Raw genomic sequence first — 22,738 nt, forward strand, 5'->3', positions numbered from 1 at the left:
ACAACAAGCTCCCAATTTTATTTCTATGGATCAGTATTTGGCAAAAGATCAGAAAAATATTTTTAAAAGTGGTTGAAAGAAAAGAAAAATAAAACAGTGCAATTTTTTTTATTTCATTGAAGAAGGTTTTATTTGTGGTATTAAAACAATAACATTTTAACACTTTCCCATCAACAGGAGCCTTTTTCACTCAAAGGATCAATGTGCATCAAAGGGATTTTTTTTGAAATAAGAGAATGAGTTAAGTAGTGGTGCATGTTGATAAGCATGATAATAAGCTTTTCCTGCTGCCTGTGCCAAAATTTGTATTTTACTTAATTATTTTAGATTCAGAACCATCCCCCAGGACTTAAAGCAAAGCTGAGTTAATTAATGTACATCCCCTCTAAAGTCACATTTTTATGTAACTAGTCTTAATTTTTCCTTCAATTCATCATAGTTCAGAGGAAAAAAATATATAGTTCATCTGAATTTTCCAGTTTTCAAACTTTAAAAGTGATTGGATGTTATAGAGGGCAAGTCTATTCAACACATTAAAGGTTTATGTATCTGAAAACTTTGCTTCAGTTATAACCAATGTTTAAAGGGGGCCAACAGCCATTTAGTAAAAGAGGAATAAATGCAGTTAACATAATACAGAATGTTATCTTTACTTTCCTTTTTCCCAATTTCATAAATTAATGATAGAGGACTTTGTTTTAAATGGGAAATTCAATTTCCATCAGCTTAATAATAGGAAACAAAAACAGAATTACCTGGAAAAACTCAGCAGGTCTGGCAGCATCGACGGAGAAGAAAAGAGTTGACGTTTTGAGTCCTCATGACCCTTCAGCAGAACTGAGTGAAGTTAGGAGAGGGGTGTAATATAAGCTGGTTTAAGGTTGGGGGAGGGGGGGGGGTGGTGGTGGTGGTGGTTGTAGGGACAAGAAAGCAGTGATAGGAGCAGATAATCAAAAGATGTCACAGGCAAAAGGAACAAAGAGGTGTTAAAGGTGGTGATATTATCTAAGAAAATGTGCTAATTAAGAATGGATGGCAGGACACTCAAGGTACAGCTTTAGTGGGGGTGGGGTGGAAAGACTGACAGCGTATTACAGTTAAAGATTTAAAAATAATGGAAATAGGTGGGAAAAGAAAAATCTATATAAATTATTGGAAAAAAAAAAGGGAGGTGGAAGAAACGGGAAGGGGGTGGGGATGGGGGAGGGAGTTTAAGATCTAAAGTTGTTGTCTTTCCACCCCACCCCCACTAGAGCTGTACCTTGAGTGTCCTGCCATCCATTCTTAATTAGCACATTTTCTTAGATAATATCACCACCTTTAACACCTCTTTGTTCTTTTTGTCTGTGACATCTTTTGATTAACTGCTCCTATCACTGCTTGCTTGTCCCTACAACAACCCCCCCCCACCCCCACAACTTCTCTCCCCCACCCCCACCCCCCCCCCCAACCTTAAACCAGCTTATATTTCACCCCTCTCCTAACTTCACTCAGTTCTGTTGAAGGGTCATGAGGACTCAAAACGTCAACTCTTTTCTTCTCCGCCGATGCTGCCAGACCTGCTGAGTTTTTCCAGGTAATTCTATTTTTGTTTTGGATTTCCAGCATCCGCAGTAGTTTTTTGTTTTTAGCATAATAATAGGCATTATTTGAAATGTTTAAACTATACTTTGGATGCCAATGTATTGTGAATTTTTGGGATTCATATAAATATTTAAATTGATGCATAATAGACTTCTTGCTTGATCCCATTTTAAACTGCCATAGCACTTTGAAAAACAAAATCTCTCATCCATGTCCCTCCATTAAATCAGGAGCTAGAAAGCTCCAGGGTTTAAAGAAATGGAAAGCTGTCCTCAAACAGAAGGCATACATTCAGTTTCAGTCCCTTGCTCATCTTTAGAAAGCACATAACCCATGCTTATTAAGAGCCTTATTTATATATAGTCGTGGTATTTCAGAGTTTAATTTTTATTATTGTACACAATATCAACACAAACTCTTGTCCCAGTGAATGAGAAAGGTCCTTTTGGTCCATCCAAAATAAAACAAACAGAAAAATGATGAATGGCTGATAATCTACTTTAAATGCAATACAAATAGATGATGTATGCACTCTCATCACATTAAAAATATTTAGATAGTGCATTAAAGTCGACAAATTGGCAAAACGGACTATGTGGAGTGCAAGTGAGCATAATCTCAGAAAAATGGAACATCTTGCATAAAATAAATGTCTTTCAGTGCATACATATGACAGCTGAACCCAGTCACTTTTAGGAAAGTACTTTGACAGATTGATTATGAATCTCATGAGGCATTTGAACTATATAAAATTACATTGAAAAATGAACACCAACACAGTGAGGAAATTGCAGCCACAGCTCAAACAGTCAAACTCCCAGCTTTCCCAATCCTAATGAACAATGTGTTGTGTCCACTGGTTTTCTGTCAGCACAGCAAATTGAAAGGAGATTTCTGTACCTTCGCCTTAATTGAGGCACATTTCAAATAAAACCTGACACCCGGAGCTCCAAATGTTTAAAGTTTATTTCCAGGTCAGTGCCAGAGATCAGATATTAGTATAAATTAATGGGCTAGAGGATGAACTGCTCTATAACCCTCTACATGCATAAATCTGGAGTCCAAGGGTTCAATATAGCAGGTGTCACGTGCAGCCATTCTGTATTTTAAATTCACATATTGGTTAGGGCAGCTCAGTAGGTCAGGGCACATACCTCTAACTTATATATTCCCATTCAAGGGGTGGGGTGAGGGGCCTAATGCCCATTTTAGCCCCCTTTGCCAAACTGCACAGCGAATACTGCAGTCAGTTTCTGCAGATGCTCAGCAGCCAAACCAGCAGTCCAGAAAAGAAATGCTCGAGGCTGCCGTCCTAAAGGTAAGTTAAAAGATTTAATTTACATTATTGTGGAACAGGGAGTGCTCCTCCTAACTTCACACAAAAATGATGGGCCCACGCTGGCCACTGCTTTCCCTACCATACCCAAAACCCCATCCAGATTGCCTCTTCCCCTGTACCTGCCATGGACACTCTTGAGAGCCTTGGCCGGTGACTGCGCTGGCTGATTTTACTGCTGCCAAGTTTGCTCTGGGCCAAAATGGCACCCGCAACTTACTGGCACTACCCTAACGAGGCCAATGAATTAATTCACCGTGGTTATGTCGGCAGCCTAATCAGGCATGTGTAATGTGTGACACACTGGCATGATCCAAATTCTAGGCCAAATCTTTCCAATTACTCTTGCTTTAATAAGTTCAAAGTTCAGAAAAGTCATTAAGGAAGAATTATAGTCTACTGAACTGACAAAATTTTAGTTAGAAAAGTTTGTATTATTCTAATTTGCTATTTTTAGTAAAAAGATGTGATTAGGAAATATTAATTAATTTTAATGAATTAGTATACAAGAGTAGAAATGAATGGAGGAAAATATGCTCCAAAGTGAGTTTTCATGCTTAGCCTGTTTTTCCCTCATTTTTTACTGTTTTATCCCTGACATTATGTTAGAAGTAGCTTTGAAACCTTTTCTCATGACCTTTTCATCACCTTTTCCTTCAACAGCACCTTCCAAGCCTGTGACCTCCACCACCCACGGAGACAAGGGCAGCAGATATATGTGAACACCATCAACTGCAAGTTCCCCTCCATCCTGACTTGGAAATATATCGTCGTTCCTTCACTGTCACTGGGTCAAAATCCTGGAACTCTTTCCCTAACAGCACTATGAGTGCATCTACAATACATAGACTGCGGCAGTTCAAGAAGGTGGCTCATCACCACCTTCTCAAGAGCAATTAGGGAAGGGCAATAAATCTTGGCCTAGCCAGTGATGCTTCCATTCTGTGAACAAACAAAAAAAAATGAAGCGCCATTCTTTCTGATACCCCAAAAGAAGACAATGGGCTGAAATTCTGAGCAGGGCATATTTCTCACTCCTCCAGAGGGAGAGTCTGACTAATATTTAGCCAAGGCCGCCCGACAAGTCTCGCCCTCAAGAGCTGCCAGCCAATCAATGGTCCCAGCAGTGCCAGAACTCAGTAGTGGGCACTGCTAGGACCGCAAGGAGGCCCTGGAATAAGGAGGGATGAGGAGGACATGGATCTTGGAGTGAGTTAAGTTGGGAGTAATGGATGGCAAAGGATCAGGAAAGCTAGGGACGGAGGTAAGGAGGGTGGGGGTGTGGGATCGGGGTAACATCTTGGCACAGAGCAACCTCCCTCCCCCCCTTTGCAACCAAAGAACATACCTCTCTTCCTTTCCACCTTTCAAGCAGTTTCTCGAAAAAAATGGCTAACCCACTCCTGCCCGCTTGGTAACAAGCTTAATTGCCTGTTAATTATTTATTTAAAAATGGCCGGCAGGCTGCCAATTCTGGCACCCACCCATCTACCAGGTTATAGGGACTGGGTCGGGTGTGGGTGAGAATGTGGTGGGCTAGCTCTCCGCCATATTTTAAATGCCCCTCTGCCGCAAACATGCCTGGCGCGGTTGTGTAAATTCCAGCCCAATGGATTCCTCATTCATATGTTACTAAACAGAACCTCATAGTAATATAAAAGTCAGGAAGGGAGGCCGTGAAGGTTATCAAAATACACACATTGGAAGGGTGATCTTTGATGGTCTTTTTCCAGTGACAACATGATAGGGGATTACTGCCATTCAGGAGTTCAGGATAGTAGGTTGGTGGCCAGAGTGAGAAGAGACGGGATGTGCACCAGTCTTCGGGGTGGGTGTCACTCTCTCAAAATGGTACTCAGCTTTGGAGAATGCGAGGAGTGACGACACCTTGAAAGAGTGCAATCTAGCCCAAGGTACCAATGGACAAGGGAATGCATGGTGGGGAGCAATGAAGATTAGAAATGCAGTCGTTATAGAAGATTCTGTTGTCAGGGTAACGGGCAGGTGTTTCTGCAAATGTCACTGTGAGTCTCGCACGCTGTGTTGCCTCCCTGGTGCCAGGGTAAAGGACATCACAGCAAGGGTGTGAATATTCTGCTGGAGGGAGTAATGCAGAAATTGTGGTACGCATTGGTACCAACGGCATAGAGTTGGTAGGTATTGGGGTCCTATAGTCAGATTTTCATGAGCTAGGGAGGAAGTTAAAAAGTAGGACCTTGAAGGCAGTAATCTCTGGATTACTCCCAGCGTCAAGTGCTAGTTAGAGTAGAAATCGGAAGATATTGAGGGCCAATGCATAGCTTGAAGCAATGGTGCAGGAGGGAGGGCTTCAGGTTCTCAGGGAATTGGGACGGGGTCTGTGGCAGGAGGTATCTATTCAAAAGGGATGTGTAGCACCTCAGCAGGACTGGGACCAATGTCCTCACGGCAAGGTTCACTGGTGCAGATGGGAGCATTTAAATTAAAGTGACAGTGGGATGGGAACCAACATTTAGTAGAAAAAAGGAATAAGGTGCATAAAGGACTGAGAGTATTCAATAGTACTAGAGAAGGCAGTACTACCATGTTACTTAGCACCAGGCAAAGGAGGACTACAAAAAATATATAATCATAGTGCATTTACATGCTGAACAAAGTTGGTGAGCTACAAGTACAAGTGGACTTGTGCCATTTGTTATTGGTTAATCATATGATGTAGCAGCAATAATAGAATATGGCTTAAAAATAGTGAGAATAGGGCATTTAATATTCACGTATACAAAGTATAAAGAAAAGATAGGAAAGGGGAAGGAAAGGGTGGTCCGGTAGGAGGAGCACTGATTAGGGAGGACATTATAGTGTTGAAAAGAGAGGATATCCTGGGGGCAAAGACAGAATCCATTTAGTTAAAGAGTTGAGAAGCAAAAAGGGTATGATTGCACTACTGGGAGTATTCTATAGGCCTTCAAGTAATGTGAGTGAGAGATAGAGGAGCAAATCTGCAGAGTTGTACAAGTGATGATAATGTTAGAGTAAAATGTAAGGAGGGGGAAGAATGTCTGAAATTTGTTCTGGAGCATTCCTTGACCAGTATGTTCTTGGTCCAACTAGGAGGGAGGCATTGCTGGATTTGGTGCTGGGAATGAAGTGAACCAAGTGGACTAAGTGAATGTGGGGAGACACTTGGATAAAAGTGATCATTGGATCACAAGGTTTAGATTAGCAATGGAGAAGAGCAAGGAACAATCAAGAGTAGAATCTTTAAATTGGAAGAGGGCTAATTTCAATGAGCTGAGAAGGGATCTAGCCAGGATAAAAAGAAAACAAATGTTGACAGGAATGGAGCAATGGGTGATCTTTAAGGAGATCATATTTCAGGTAAAGGCTAGGTACATTTCAACAAGGGTGAAATGTAAGGGCACCAAAGCCTTGGATGATGAGTGAGATAGAGAATATGATGCAACAAAAAAAGAGGTAATGGATAGAGTGAAAATTGATAAGAAGGAGGTGCTAGAAAGGCTGGCTATGCTTTGAGTGGATAATTCACCTGGTTTGAATAGCCTGCATCTCCGGTTGCTAAAGAAAGCAGGAGTGGAGATAGCAAAAGGGCTTGCTTTAATCTTCCAATCTTCCCGAGATATGGGGAGGTCCAGAGGACTGGAGAGTGACAAATGTGTCATTTTTATTCAAGAAAGGGTGCAAGGAAATTACTAGTAACTACAGGTCAGTCAGTTCAACATCAGTCGTGGATAGGGTTATGGGGGAGTTGGTAGCAACGTGATAATGTCACTGGGCTGGTATTCTGGAGAACCAGGCTAATGCTCTGGGGCATGGGTTCAAATCCCACTATGCCAGATTTTAATAAAATCTGGAATTGAAAGCTATAAGTAATGATGACCATGAAACTATCATTGATTGTTGTAAAAACCAATCTGGTTCACTAATGCCCTTTAAGGGAGCAAACAGCCACCCTTACCTTATCTGGTCTACATGTGACTCCAGGCCCAGAGCAAAGTGGTTGACTCCTAATTGCCCTCTGAAATGGCTTTGCAAGCCATTCAGTTTAAGGACAATTAGAGATGGGCAAAAAATGCTGACCTTGCCAGCAATGCCCACATCCCATGAAATAATTTTTTAAAAAATCAATAGATACTTGAAGAGATTTGAATTAATTAAGGAGAGTCCGCACAAATTTGTAAAAGGCAAATTGTGCTTTACTAATCTAATCTAATTGATGAAGAAATGGATAAGGTTTTTGGAGAGAAAACAATGGATGTTGTCTATATAAGTTTTAATAACGCCTTTGACAAAGTACCACATAAAAGTCTGGTTAAAAAAATGACACTCTTGGAATAAAAGGATTAGTTTCAACTTGGATAAGAAATTGGCTTAAAGAGAGAAAGCAGTGAGATATGGTAAATGGTTGTTTTTCAAACTGGGGGATGGTAGACAGTGTTCCCCAAGGGTCATTACGTTGAACCTGTATAAAGCTCTGGTTAGGCCACAACTAGAATATTGCATCCAATTCTGGTCACTACACTTTAGGAATGATATGAGGGTCCTTGAAAGGGTGCAGTGGAGATTTACCTGAATGGCTCCAGGTATGATGGATTTTAGCAAAAGGTTATGGTGGAGATGCTGGGATTGTTCTCCTTGGAACAAAGGAGATTGAGGAGAGATTTGTTGGAGCTGTACAAGATTATGACAGTTTAGATAAGGTAGACTATAAGATAAGATATATTAGATAAGAAAAGCTGATCCCATCAGCTGATGGTACAAGAACTAGGGGACATAGATTTCAGGTTTTGGGCAAAAGATGCAGGTGTGCATGAAAGGAAGAAAATTTTTATGCCGTAAATTTAAAGACCTGGAACTCACCTCCTATGAGGGTAGTGAAAGTGGAGGTGATGAATGATTATGTAAGGAAATTGGATTGGACACGAGAAAATTTAGCTTACAAGGCTATTGGGCATAGAACGGGGGAATGGGGCTGGTTTAATTGCTCTACAAAGTGTTGGCATGGACTCGATGAGCCGAACAGCCTCCTCTGTGCCATAATGACTCTATGACAATGCACTACTTTGATGAAGAAAAGGTTGTCTAATTTAACTTCACCTCAATGATTTTCTTCCTTGAAAAGAATGCTAGCTTCAGTGTCCGTTTCAAAGGCTATACAGGGTATTTGCATATTTTTTATATTGTGCCACACGTTACTGCTCAGCATCAAATAGCAATTGATTTTAAAAAGTATATTTTGAGGTGTAACTGCAATCTCAGTACAAATAGTCGCTTGGCAGTACAAAACTTAAGTACTGCTGAAAAAAGAGACATCCTGTCAAAGCTTTTTGTCTTGCACTCCTAAGGCAAGCATAGCAAATCTCCAAGTGAACAACAACTATACTGCATGAGAAGAGAGTGCTGATTGGTTGGCAAGTGGGTGAATCCATTTGATTTGAAATCATGTCTCTTTTTTCAGAAAATCTCAGTACAGTGAATGCTGCTGGCATAATAAAATCCTAACATCAGTTACATGTTGTTCCTCTAACTTTGTTTCTCCTAATATTCAATGTTCACAGTAAAACCCAGGGGATTGTAAGTGTCAAAGGTAGAACTGGGCAATAATTTAAAAAAACTCGAATAAATAAAATATAGCAAATGTGCACTATGGTTCTATCCTTTTACAAGATCTGTATTATCTGATATCTAACGCAACTGACAAATAATGTGCATCTCATTGAAAGAGATTCAAACCAGGTTTTCTTTGCTTCAAATGCTAAAATTACATTGTTAATTGTGGAAGAGAAAACACGTCTCTCATTTGTTGAATAAATGTTCATAAATACAGGAAATGGGAATTCACAAAAAATGGAGAAACCTTTTGAGAATTGTACACTCTTTAGAAAATTATAATATACTGCACCTCACATCAACAGTCTACACATTAACTCAACAGTTTTAGTGCAAATTAACCATGTTGGGAAATGTAAGAATACGCCTTTCGGTAGTTTCTTTACTGATGTATACTCTCAGATTATTTTGTTTTACATGGCTTATATTGACATTATTTGGTAAATGTATACTATACTGATTAAAGAAAACCTATCTTTCATTAGCATGGTGAAAGTTGTCTAAATCAATAATGATATAATTTTCCAAATAATACTGCAATAATAACAAACAAACTATCGCTGAGGAGCAAAACAAACCCCACAATTTTACCTGATAGCTTTTAGCTGCAGTTGATTATTTCAGTAACCTCATAGTTGCCATATTTCAAAAAAAGACACTTTTGTTTAAACTCAGTCAGGACTTCACATTCCAGTCATTGCATGAAGATGGCTTATGAACAAATTAGAACAGTGGAAGACATAGGAACAAAGTTAATATAAAATCAACAGACCAATGGACATCCTTACTTTAAAATAAATGACAGTATGGAGAACACAATTTGCCATTAATTGTATGGCAATACTTCAGGTTCTCAACCCACCTGAGGAACTGAACATACATCAAAGTTTTATCAGAAAGAGTTGAATTATACATGGAAAGCGTGCATTTCAAGAGTTTGTTCATCAGCATAGCAATGTAATAAAACATATTTTAAGAAATGTGCAATAATTAAATAACATGGCCTGGCAGAAAACATTATAGGCTTCTGTAAAGAACGTGCAACATTCAATAGTTATGATAGAAATAATTAAATTTATCAAAACTATTTGTTGAAGGTTATTTACTGACATTTTAAGCATTTAAATAAGGAATCTATTGGCTGGGACTTACAGCTTCAACAGGGCATAAAATAGGTGATAACCTATTGACCAATTTACCCTGACAAATTTTGCTTTCCATTGAAGTCAAAGTTGAAAACTGTCCCGAAACACCCCCCTCTCCCTCCACCCATTGTGTTTTCTTCCATCGGTCTGGCTTAGCTTTGGCTTTGTATGCTCTGTATCCCTACACTGGATTCATAATTTTGTCTTAAATCTCAGTCAGGATTCGAGTCAAACCTCAGGTTTGTTTTTCCAAATTCAACAACGCACCCTTGGAGCTAATTTCCTAGAGGAAGCATACTGCAGTTTGTTTATATTTCCGTTGGTTCGGACATGGCAGATTCTACTAAATTGAAATGATCTATTCATATAATCAAATTCAAGAACAGAGTTATCTAATTACATCCGTGTTCTGCCTGAGCTGTCTCTGCACATCACTTTGTGACCTACTGAAGTATCTATGAATTTTAATGAAAAACCCCTTTAGCATGTGTTCCTGGTGTTACTCTTCATTGCATGTTTCAGTTTATTCCTGCTCTTGGTGACAGTCTTAGTTACAAAATATGATGGAAATGTAAAATTAAGAGCATAAAACATAAACATTTATAGAATATTTATGCTTTTTATGTCAACCTTGGGTCAATGATAACCGTCGTTGAGTGTGAAAGTTATGTGTTCAAATCCTGTCACTTGAGCACAGAATCCAGGTTGTAATATTGAGGATTGATGTACAATCACAGGTCCTGTATTTTGAATGAAACATTACATTGAAGCTGGGTTTGCCCTTTTCTTGTGGATATAAAAGATTCCATGGCAAGAACCACAGAGGAGATTTTGATGTCCTGGGCAAAATTTATCATTTAACTAACAACACTAAAACAGACTGTCTGGACATTTATCTCATTGTTTTTTGTGGGACTTTGCTGTGTAAAAATTGGCTGCCACACTAAGTCATTTACTGGCTGTGAAGCCCTTTGGGATGTTTTGAGGTCAGGAAATGCATTATATAAATGTCAAGTTCTTTCTCTTATGTCTTGTACTTGGTAAATGAGAATTGTATAATGTCTAGAACCCTCACAAAATACAAATGGGTGAGATACAATCTTAGCCACTATATGATAGTGTTATCATCACTGACATCTACAATTAGTGTATAGTGGTAAATTCCCAATCACAAGTTTTACGCTTATTCTAAAGTATGCCCTAATTCCTGTCACAATATTATATTCATCCTCTGTTCATCACAAGTTAAAAGCTTAAAAGGGAAAAGAGACTTAATGGAAACTATTCTTAAATTATTAGAACTGGAGTAGTCAGAGAAAAGACAATCAGAATCTTGGAATGCATTGCTTGAAGGGCAGAGCGTAAATCTCAAGAAGAGATCATTTGCTTTTACAAAACACTAGTCTTTGAAAATTATGTACAGTTCTGCGCCCATGTGTAAGAGGGAGAATCTGATATAATAGGGAGTACAAAGAAAGACAACTAAGTTGAGAAACAAGATTAAATATGTGTTCTTTGAAGAAAGTCTTGAGATGTTTGCATTCAAAATAAGGGTGATCTAAGTGTGATTACATTTAAATATAAGAGAACCACAAAATAAATAAACTGGGATCTCAGGGCAATGCTCAATATTAACACAATCTCTAGGACAAGGGAACATAGACTGATGGAGAGTATAGGGAACATAATTTAGATAAGAAAATGTGAACACAAATAAAATACAACTTATTCATACTGAAAATCAATATGTGAAAGGACCTACCTGGGGGTGGGGTGGGGTGGAGGGTGGGGTAGGTGGAGGGGGAAAATACAAGAGGTGAATAATAAACATTTCAAGAGATTGATGGATATATTTTTGTCAGACAGAACTATTGAAGGGAAAGAAAGAAAATGGATAGGAAGCTTGTGGTTTTTGAGATGAGCCAAATAGTTGGAAATTGTCTTCTTCCTCCAAGTTTGGCATGTCCAAAACCAAAGGCCATAACAATCACTAATCAATCCAATAAGAAATTTAGGAATGAAAGTGGAATTCACTACCACATGGGAGTGGGTTGAAGTGATTAGTATAGATGTATTTAATATTTTTTTTTATGAGGGAGAAGGATAGATTGATTGGGTGAGATGAAACAAAATGGGAGGAGACTTAGGCAGATCATAAACACCGGCTTAGATCTGTTGGGCCGAATGGCCTTTTTCTGTGTTGTAAAAATGTACTTTTATGTAAAAGGGGATGTTATTATAATTGTAAGGCAGTGTAAATATATTTCTTATATAATGCCATTACAATCATATCTGAAGTGAAATTTTCAGAATAAGAGACCCAACTCTTGGCCTGGATTCTCTTCCTGTCTATTATTTATCATGGAGAAACCTGTCTGCTTTTGAGGGCACTGTGTGCCAGAAAATAATGATTCTTGGTGGAGTGCTTGAGGCATTCTCATTGTGATAAAGCGCTATACAAATGCAAGTATTATTCTTATAGTGTTGCCCATAAAACAATCAAACCGACAAGAAATATTTAACCCTTTACTTGGGCAAAGCTACTTTTCTCCTACCAAAATATAACCTTTTTGAAGGAAAAGGCTGTTGGTGAGAGCAAAAGATTAAACAGACAGCATTTAATACAGGCTGCACAACATGTAAACTTGGCTCAGAAAATATTTTTCACTGTTATTTTACATTGAACTCTGGCTAATCTTTTGGATTTTGAATACTTTCCAATGATGATAAGAAAAGGTATTTACAGTAAAGTTGGCACTTCCACTTTTTGAATACCAATAGTTACCATCCGAACAGGCAGGCAAGGATGGATCTGCAAATATTACAGCCTATTTCTAATTTGTAATGTTCATACCAAGTGACATGTTACCATCATAGTTTACACAGAATCCTCTGTGTTAAGTACACTACTCCTGAAGAAGTGCTTTTCTCTTTCATGAACAATGTGTGGCCTGGAATCTGTCAGTCCAGGGAAAGTAATGGTTGGGTATTCTCGTCATCTTTATCTATGTGTTTCAGAACTCCAGCTTCAACCACTGACTGAGACCTGCAAGGAAAATGAAAGTGTATTCAGCATGAGGACTAGGCCACAAATATGTTATGAGCTATGCTTTTATGATTTTATTTTTTCCAAAACCTGCCGTGCTTCAGCCAACATTCACTGTCTAGGCTCAAAAGATATAGAACAGTCACTTGGGCAAGGCACTGAAGGACAACTGGTTGTCATGGAACTGTGCCCAGCATGAGTCAGCATCTTCAGGACAGCAAGGTAGAAAACTGGGGGGGGAAAAAAATCAAAACAAGCAGAATATTATGATCTGGCCTGGGAACAATTAACTTGTGAGTTGATTCTGCAATCAATAACTGCACAAAGCTTGTCAAATGTAATTAATGTTGAATGCCTAAGGCTCAGGTGGGCCAGATTCTCAGAATTTATCACAGTACCCTGTTTCTTTCTCTTTCCTTGCAAATGTAGAATTTTAAATTTTAAAAATGGACATGTAATTTCTGTTCTACTGTGCGCATAGTCTTTTCCTAAGACTTCGGGCAGGATTTCTCCCCCCATCGGGGGCGAAGTTGAAGGGCAGACACGCTTCCGATCGGCGTCCCCGATCGGGGGCACGACGCCATTTTACATGGGTGGGCCAGTTAAGGCCTGCCCAGCGTGATGTCTGCACAGAAGCGCTGTGTGCTCCCTGTGCGGTCGGGGGGATTCCCAAAATCGAGAGTGCAGTCTTTCGCTCACGCGCACGAAAGAGCACACTCATCTCCCTGAGGCTAAGTGCAGCCTCAGGGAGATCGGCTGTAAATGTAAAAAAGCTAAAAATGGAAAAATAAAATTTTCCTAACATGTCCCCTCATGTGACACTGTCGCATGAGTTGGGACATGTCCATAATTTTTACAAAAACTTTATTAAAATTTTTAAAAACCTACATGAAACCTCATCCCGCCCGTGAATGAGGTTTCATGCTTTTTCTAATTTGTGCTGGGGCTCCTGGCCTGCCTGCCAACCTTAAGGTTGGACGGACAGGTCCTTTAATTACTTAATTGACTCTCTCAATGGCCTCAATTGGCCATTGACAGGTTGGCAGACTCACAGCTGATTTTGCTGAGACCCCGCCTACCGGAAAATTTAAATGGGGCGCGATGACATCGGGAGTTCCGCCCTGTCCCTGCCCCCGGCTCCCGCTCGCCGACGCATAAAATCTTGCCCTTCAAGTGTGACGTAATTTTTTACTCCTATTTCATCATTGATGCTGCAGTAACCTTGATTCAATTATGAATATTTTGTCCCTCAAATGTCTCATAGTTTTGAAATCTACAGGCTGGGCAGAAATACAACTCCTGTTCATCTGTTTTGCATGTGAAAAATGGGTTGCGATCAGAAGAGCACCTTTGCCTAAGGGACAGAAAGCAGTGAGTAATGATGAACAGTTTTTTTTTCAGACTAGAAGGAAGTCTTTAGGAAGTCTTCAGGGGATGATATTAGGAGCACTGCACTTTTTAATATATATTACTGATCTGGACTTTGGTATACAGGGCATCATTTCAAAGTATGCAGGTGACATGAAACTTAGAATTATACTGACTGTGAGGAGGATATTGGAAGACTTCAGGAAGGCTTAGATTGATGAAATGGACAGGCACACAAGGCAGATAAAATCTAATGCAGAGAAGTGTGAAATGATACATTTTGGTATGAAGAACGAGGAGAAGCAACATGAACTAAATCAGGCTTCTCCAACCTTTTTGTGTTGGGCGGGGGGACACATTTCCATTTTTTTCTCTCTCCAGGGGCCGATGAGCAGATTTCAGAAAGATACATGAATTTCAAGAAAAAGTTGAGTATGAAGAAAAGAAACAACTTACTGAGCATAAATAAAACAATCAAAGCAATAAATTATTTTTTTTAAAAGAGTAATTCATAACAATGACCATTAGAGTGTATGAGGGTGTGTTTTTGTTTGTGTTTGTGTGTGTTTACAGCTCACTCTCAGTCTCAGAATTCTCACTCACCCTCATCCGCTATGGGAGTGGATGGGAGAATGTGTTGGTGTGTGGGGATGAAACTGGGAGTAAGCCAGACACACACACTCTCCCTCTCTAACACACACACATACACACACACACTCACTCCCTCTCTCTCACACTCACACACACTGTCTCCCCCCCTCTCTCACACACACCCCTGGCAATGAGTCTCTTCCCCTTCCACCCAGGCCCCATGACCTCTCTCTCCCCTGGACCAGCAGCGCCTTCTCTCCCTGGGACCCGCAGCACTTTCTCTCTCCCAGGCCATATAGCACCTTCTCTCCCCATGACCTGCAACACCTTCTCTCCCCAGGAGCACAGCACCTTCTCTCCCCAGGACCCGCAACACCTTCTCTCCCCAGGACCACAGCACCTTCTCTCCCCAGGCCCGCAGCACCTTCTCTCCCCATGACCCGCAACACCTTCTCTCCCCAGGACCACAGCACCTTCTCTCCCCAGGACCCGCAGCACCTTCTCTCCCCAGGACCACAGCACCTTCTCTCCCCAGGACCCGCAACACCTTCTCTCCCCAGGATCACAGCACCTTCTCTCCCCAGGCCCGCAGCACCTTCTCTCCCCAGGCCCGCAGCACCTTCTCTCCCCAGGCCCGCAGCACCTTCTCTCCCCGGGCCTGCAGCACCTTCTCTCCCCAGGACCCGCAGCACCTTCTCTCCCCAGGCCCGCAGCACCTTCTCTCCCCGGGCCTGCAGCACCTTCTCTCCCCAGGACCCACAGCACCTTCTCTCCCCGAGCCCGCAGCACCTTCTCTCCCCAGGCCCGCAGCACCTTCACTCCCCAGGACCCGCAGCACCTTCTCTCCCCAGGCCCGCAGCACCTTCTCTCCCCGAGCCCGCAGCACCTTCTCTCCCCAGGACCCGCAGCACCTTCTCTCCCCAGGCCCGCAGCACCTTCTCTCCCCAGGACCCGCAGCACTTTCTCTCCCCAGGCCCGCAGCACCTTCTCTCCCCAGGACCCGCAGCACCTTCTCTCCCCAGGCCCGCAGCACCTTCTCTCCCCGAGCCCGCAGCACCTTCTCTCCCCAGGACCCACAGCACCTTCTCTCCCCGGGCCCGCAGCACCTTCTCTCCCCAGGCCCGCAGCACCTTCTCTCCCCAGGCCCGCAGCTCCTTCTCTCCCCAGGACCCACAGCACCTTCTCTCCCCAGGCCCGCAGCACCTTCTCTCCCCGAGCCCGCAGCACCTTCTCTCCCCAGGACCCACAGCACCTTCTCTCCCCGGGCCCGCAGCACCTTCTCTCCCCAGGCCCGCAGCACCTTCTCTCCCCAGGCCCGCAGCTCCTTCTCTCCCCAGGACCCACAGCACCTTCTCTCCCCAGGCCCGCAGCACCTTCTCTCCCCAGGCCCGCAGCACCTTCTCTCCCCAGGACCCACAGCACCTTCTCTCCCCGGGCCCGCAGCACCTTCTCTCCCCAGGCCCGCAGCACCTTCTCTCCCCAGGCCCGCAGCACCTTCTCTTCCCAGGCCCGCAGCACCTTCTCTCCCCGGGCCTGCAGCACCTTCTCTCCCCAGGCCCACAGCACCTTCTCTCCCCGGACCCGCAGCTCCTTCTCTCCCCGAGCCCGCAGCACCTTCTCTGCCCAGGACCCACAGCACCTTATCTCCCCGGACCCGCAGCTCCTTCTCTCCCCGAGCCCGCAGCACCTTCTCTCCCCAGGCCCGCAGCACCTTCTCTCCCCAGGCCCGCAGCACCTTCTCTCCCCAGGCCCACAGCACCTTCTCTCCCCAGGACCCGCAGCACCTTCTCTCCCCAGGCCTGCAGCACCTTCTCTCCCCAGGCCCGCAGCACCTTCTCTCCCCGGGCCCGCAGCACCTTCTCTCTCTTCTTCTGCCTCTGAAATCCTCTGCGTCTCCTCAGCACACTTACTGCTCTTGGCGGTCACTGCTCATCCAGCCAGAGGCTATTTCTCTACCACATGTGCTGCTGATGATAAGCTCACTAGTGAGCCTTTAAGCAGCAAACGCAAGAGACAGAAGTCTTCAACTTCACTTACTTGTCTGACAGGCATTTTGAACAGTATCTCCAGGGGCCACATAGAATGGCTTCAAGGGCCACAATCTGGCCTGCAGGCCACGGGTTGGACAAGCCTGAACTAAATAGTACAATTTTAAAGAGGGTATATGAGCAAGGATGCCTTGGGGTCTATGCATACAATATTTGAAGGTAGCAGAACAAGTTGAGAAGGATATTATAAAGGCATGTAGAGATCCTTGGCTTTATTAGTAGGGCATGGAGCATAAAAGCCAGGAATCTTTACAAAACATGGAGTTACGCCTCATCTGGAACTTTGTATTCAATTTTACACAGAATAGGAAGCAGAAGGGATTTAGTTAAATGGTACTAGGGATGAGAGGTTTCACTTTTAGAGAAAGACTGGAGAAGCTGAGGATATTCTCCTTAGAGCAGAGAAGGTTAAGAGGAGATTTGATACAGGTATTCAAAATCATAGACAATAATGATAGAGTAAATAAGGGAAACTGTTTCCAGTGGTGAAAAGTATGGGTCACCAGATTTAAGATATTGGCAAAAGAATTATAGACAATATGTCGAAGCATTTTTTTTTACACAAGTGTAACACAGTAATATGGGATGCACTGCAGGAAAGGAGGGTAGAAGCAGATTCAATAGCAATATTCAAGAGGAGTTGGATATATATATTTTAAGGGGAAAAATTTGCAGAGCTATAGTGAAAAAGCAGGCATTGGGACTATTGGGTAGCTCTTTCAAAGAGCTGGCACAGGCACAATGGATCACTGGGCTCCTTCAGTGCTGTATCCTCCTAGGAATCAATAATTCCAACTGAAAATGCTTTAGCAACTTGTGATAAAGGTCTAAACAGCAATGAGAATTAAATAGAATTAATAACTGCTTCTTGCCTCTTCATCCGTTTTGTGTTGGCAAGTAATCCCAACTGTTGGTATTTTATGATTTTAATGAACTTCATGAAGCAAAACTGCAGTTGGCTACGCAGCTATCAAATTGTTGATAACAAATTGCATGCTCCCAAGTACAGATTTAAATTTTGCATTGAAATTGTAATTAGAAAAACAAGCAGGGTGCCCAACTATGGTTCCATTCCAGAAAAATCAGAGTACACCAATGATCGCAATATGAAATTTAACCAAGAACAGGCCTTTTTTTTTGAATGTGCTCACTCCATTTGAACTTTCTCAGCTCTCTTCCTTTTTTTCCAATTTAAACTCATCCAATCGGTGCTTTCCTTTAGATTCAGAGATGGGACCACGTACACTAAATATTGATTTGATCAGAAAACAGGGATTCCTTCTTGTTCATTCCAGAATTCAATCACAACTAACCCAAATAAATCATGTATTTTAAGATACAGGTACTACAACTAATTTTTAAATGTAGTGTTGCTACTAAGTGTTTTTGTGTTGCACTGGCATTATGGGGTAGAAATTGGAATTCATTGTACCTGTTTTTCAGATGAAAACTGGCAAAATGCTGACCAATTTAGCAATGGGAAAGTTTGTGCCCAATTTGCACAGGCATTTGGCCTGCTACTAAATTTGTCAGACCCATTTTTTAGGCAGCAGACTAAAGCAGTCATTAGGTCGTTTGCATATGTTAAATCTTCCCTTCAAGAGTTTTGTGCCAAATGGGGTTGCTCTGAGAGGTGCAGACCTGAACAGCCTGTTCTTTTCAGGGTTTCCAGGCACCCATATAGCTTAGCAAAAGGCTGCAACCAAAAGTAAAGCATTTTATATTATTATTAATGTTTACTATTAAGGTGGAGCCAGGAGGAGCTGATGGCTACAATCAATCCCCTCCTGCTATAGTCTCCCCACTGCTACCCCTGGGTAGCTTTGGAACAATGTCACAATGGGGTGAAAAGGCATAAATTAAAGAGTTGTTTGGCTTTAGGTTGGGTGCAGCATGAATTTGAGGCCTTCTCCTTTCCACCATACTTACCTTGAAGAAAACAAAGTCTGTGGAGGTGCAGGCAAGGGGGTTGTGAGCTCCAGTGCAAGATTAATATTTGGTAATTGTCCTCATAAATGATAAAACAGTAAAATCATCAATACATTATTTCCTGCTCATAGCTATTTTTATTTTATAAAAGCAGCAAGATGTTTCTGGTTCCTTTTACATTTTTGAAATTTATAAGATATGAAAATGTTATTTTTAATGACTACATTTTGAGATTTATATTATTTTTTAATGAAAGATACTTTTAACTTTAAGACCTAAAGGCTGAATACTGTTCAGGCATGAACTGGGCACAAATCAAAAATTTAGCTGCAAAGGTCAGCAGCCTCCTCAGGTTTTTCCATCCAATAAATTAAATTAATGTGTGAAAAACTGCAGAATAATTTTCCATTTGCAGTTGTCTCCAATAACAAAGCTTGTAATCCTTTCATAGCCAAGTGCCACAATTTCAAAAGAAAAGACACATTCTTAAGAGCTTTGAAGCCGTGTAATGTCTACTTTCTATCCAATCTATCAGTTTACTGTTTTCCTATTTGATGATGATGTTACCTTAACCATGTGTAAATGGTTTAATAAAGAGAAGAATACAGACCTCTTCATGGACTTTGGAGAGAGGCTCTTTTCTACATCTTTGAAAGACATATTATAGGAATCACTGACATATTCATTGTCATCATCATACTCATGCTCCAGTAGAGTTCGTGCCCAGGTTCCCATATCATAAGGTGGCAGCATCCCTCCAAATTCTGAAGGCAGGATTTCCGGGTGTATAAGCTGGTGCAGACTGTTTAGGTTATTTCCATGCATAAATATCTAGAAAGATAATGCAGTAAACAGCACATAAACTTAGATACCAGAAACAATAAAACAGTAAATATGTCTCAAACTATTTTCTCATTAAAATTAATAACAATGTTACCCAGCAGAATGCTATGTCATCCTTACTTTATCACAGCAAATTCTGTATCACATCTTGTGTGGAACTAAATAGAGGTGGCTATAATTTCCTGTTGGTTTCTTCTGACAAGTGAGATGCGCTGGGGATTTACAAGCAATGACTAACCTACAAAGAACAATTACTCTTTATGTGCAAGTGATCCTGCAGATCTCAGGGCATGTCGACTTACACCTTGACTACACCTTGATGTGCAACTAAATTGATGCATGAATATAAATGTTCAAACCATTGACTCTTTCTAAACTAAAGAAGATTAACAATTGACTTTTATAAATAAACCAAACACCTTAAGAGTTTTTTATAGCTTGTTTTCTTTTCTCAAAATATTATTGAGTATTGCTTAGGTGGTAGGATGTTGTGCCTCCATCTTGTAGGTTTGGAATTAATAATTTTCAGTGGCAATTAGGCATGCAGCACAGGCCATGTTGTGTTTGTTGTTCCTGGTGTTGTAGAGTCATGCTTGACTTTGCTAATGTTGTGTCACTTACTGGTGCCATTGTAGATGTTGCACCCCTTGTTGTTGATGCTGTTGATCTCATCTCGCTGGTTAGTGATGTTATTGGTGTTTTGGTAATATTTCCTGCTTTTCCAGCTCAGGGGTACATTGAATATGGATTTTGTTCCTTCTCATTTTGTTCCTTCTCACCAATTTTGGTCTCAATGATGTATGACCTTAGAGTCTCAACTTCACCAGCAACTTTTGCTGGGTTCCAGGTTTTCATGATTGGATCCTGTACATGTACAGTTTGTCCTTTTAACAGCTCAGGTGGGGATTGAGCATGTTTGTTGAAGTGCTGACTTCCTGTTACCTGCGCATCTGTGAGTTGTTGTCTTATTTCCTCCTGGTCACTTGGAGGGAGTATCTTCCTTGGCAGAGATACCTTATACTTTCTTCCATTCAACAATTTTGCAGCTGATTTCATGTCAGCCTTGAGAGGGAGAGCTCGGAGTGACAATAAAGGCGAGGTTTGAGTCTTCCTTTCTATTCTGGCATTTTGTGATGTTTCTCTTGACCATCTAGATGTGTCTTTCTATAAACCTCTGTTTGCTTGGGTAATGCGATGATGAGTGATGATGTTGAACCCATACTGTTCAAGGAGTCCCTTAGATTCTCTGGAGGTGAATTAGGTTCTATTATCACATATCATTCTTTCAGGAATCCCTTGCTCAGCAAACAGAACTCATTTTGCTGAGATGATTGTTATAGCTCTCAAATCTTTCACCTTTCAGATAAAAGGGAACTTTGAACAGTAGTTTGCAGCTATGAGATACCATTCTTGATTTTGTCTGAATAAATAGGCTCCCACAGTATGCCATGGTCTTGGTGGTACTTTAGTAGCTATCATCTCCTCTTTCTGCTGTGTATTCTGTACTTCTGGCATACATTGCATGTAGACACCATTCTCTCGATATCTTTTTAGGTGCCTATCCAGGACAGAGCTAAGCTGGCTCTGAGTTTACACTTCTCCATTCCTATGTGGCCTTCATGTACCTTCTGGAGAAGTTCTTCTTGCATCATTTTGGGTATGAGGATTCTGGATTTGGCCATCAGAGCACCATCTTCTAGTGAGATGTCACCTCTGATAGACCAGCACTGCTGTATTGCTGGCTCTGCTTGCTGTTTCTTATCAAGCTATCCCTGGATCATCTACTGAGAGAGCATCTGGAACTCTTCGTTTTTAATGGTCTCATCTCTAATTTGACTCAGTTTCGGTAGTATTATGTTCACTAAGTGGTGGATCTTTATACCTAAATTTTTAATCTCATGATTCTCCTGTGGAAACAATGGATAGGGTATCTGCCAGCACCATGTCTCTTCCTGACTTGCATTTCAGGGTGAAATCGTAACTCTGAAGCTTCATACCTGGTCTCAGCTGATGTTAGAGCTTTGGATGCGAATGCTATCAGTTTTCCCTTTTGTACCAGGGCTGCCCCCAGTCCTTCTGTAGAATTATGTACTTGCAAAGTGACAGGTTTCTTTCAGTTGTACTATGACAGACTTGTCTCCTTACATACTACTTCTTTGAGTTTGTTGAAACTCCTCTTGTGTGACTCTGACCACTGATACTCAATATCTTCTTTCATCAGCTCTGATAGGTTTGCTGTCCATTCTGACATGGAGGGTATGAAAGAACTCATGTACTGGATCAAGCCAAGGAAACTTCTCAACTCCTTCTTGTCTCTCTGAGCTTCCATCTCAGAGACATCTGTGACATTTTCAGGACTCAGATTGCGTCCAATGTGTACACCATTTCGAAGAACTGCCATTCTGTCACATTCACAATGCATTTGCCTGTGTTTAGGTTGATCCCAGCTTTCTAGATTCACTCCATGGCTTCATGTCTGTGGTGGTCATGATCTTTATCATCTGCACCACAGGTCTGGATATTTTCAGTTATGTCAACTGCTCCTCTGCATCCTCACTATGCCTTGTATACTTTCTGCTTGAAAACATCCTGGCTCAATTTAAGGCCAAAGGGTAGACGTGGGAATCTGTACCATCCAACAGCAAAGTTTCCTCATCAAGCTTCATGTCCCAACAGTCATTTCTTGCACCAAGCTTGCTGAAAACTTTTGGCCCTGCCAGTGCTGGTGTGATCCCTCCCAGTGTTGGACAAGATAGTATTTCCTCTTTATTGTTTGATTAAGATCTTTGGGATCCAGGAAAATTCTTAACGGCCCATTTGGCTTCTCTCTCACTATGACGGAATTTACGCAATCTGTAGGCCATGTGTCTCTGGCGATCACCATCTTTCCTTCCATCTCTTGGAGCCCTCCTCCATGCTTTCCTTTCAGTTCTGGTGGTACTTTACGTAGGAGATGAATCACTGGTTTCATTGCTTGGCGAGTAGTGATGTGATACTCAAAGCCTTAAAAACATCCAATCATCTCATGAAAACACTCTGAGTACATTTGTGCTAGATCTCTTCTGCTTCTGATCAGAAGACGCTTTTCAATGAGTGTAATACCTTCAACCCTCAATACCGCCTCCTTCAACTCATGGGGCAGAATCGTCCCAGATTTGCACTAAGTGCGGTAACGGGTGGTTAAAACGACGTTTTGCCCACCAGTTGCAATGGCGGGTTTTCACACCATATCGTCCCAAAC

The 22,738-nt window shown here is 41.6% G+C and overlaps 1 protein-coding gene across 1 annotated transcript in view; it reads right to left on the minus strand.

Annotated features, from left to right (window-relative positions):
* Nucleotides 1-11,742: 11,742 nt before the first annotated feature.
* The window catches only part of clvs2 (clavesin 2), a 90,015-nt gene continuing 79,019 nt past the window's right edge, over nucleotides 11,743-22,738 (minus strand). The window contains exons 4-5 of the mRNA XM_078542175.1: nucleotides 19,265-19,485; nucleotides 11,743-12,718 (exon numbers count right to left, since the gene is read on the minus strand). Coding sequence (XP_078398301.1) covers nucleotides 12,634-12,718; nucleotides 19,265-19,485 — 306 coding nt within the window. The 3' untranslated portion in view covers nucleotides 11,743-12,633. The remainder of the gene's footprint in view (nucleotides 12,719-19,264; nucleotides 19,486-22,738) is intronic.

Source organism: Cetorhinus maximus, chromosome 5 (genome assembly GCF_964194155.1).
Source record: "Cetorhinus maximus chromosome 5, sCetMax3.hap1.1, whole genome shotgun sequence".
Classification (NCBI taxonomy): Eukaryota; Metazoa; Chordata; class Chondrichthyes; order Lamniformes; family Cetorhinidae; genus Cetorhinus; species Cetorhinus maximus.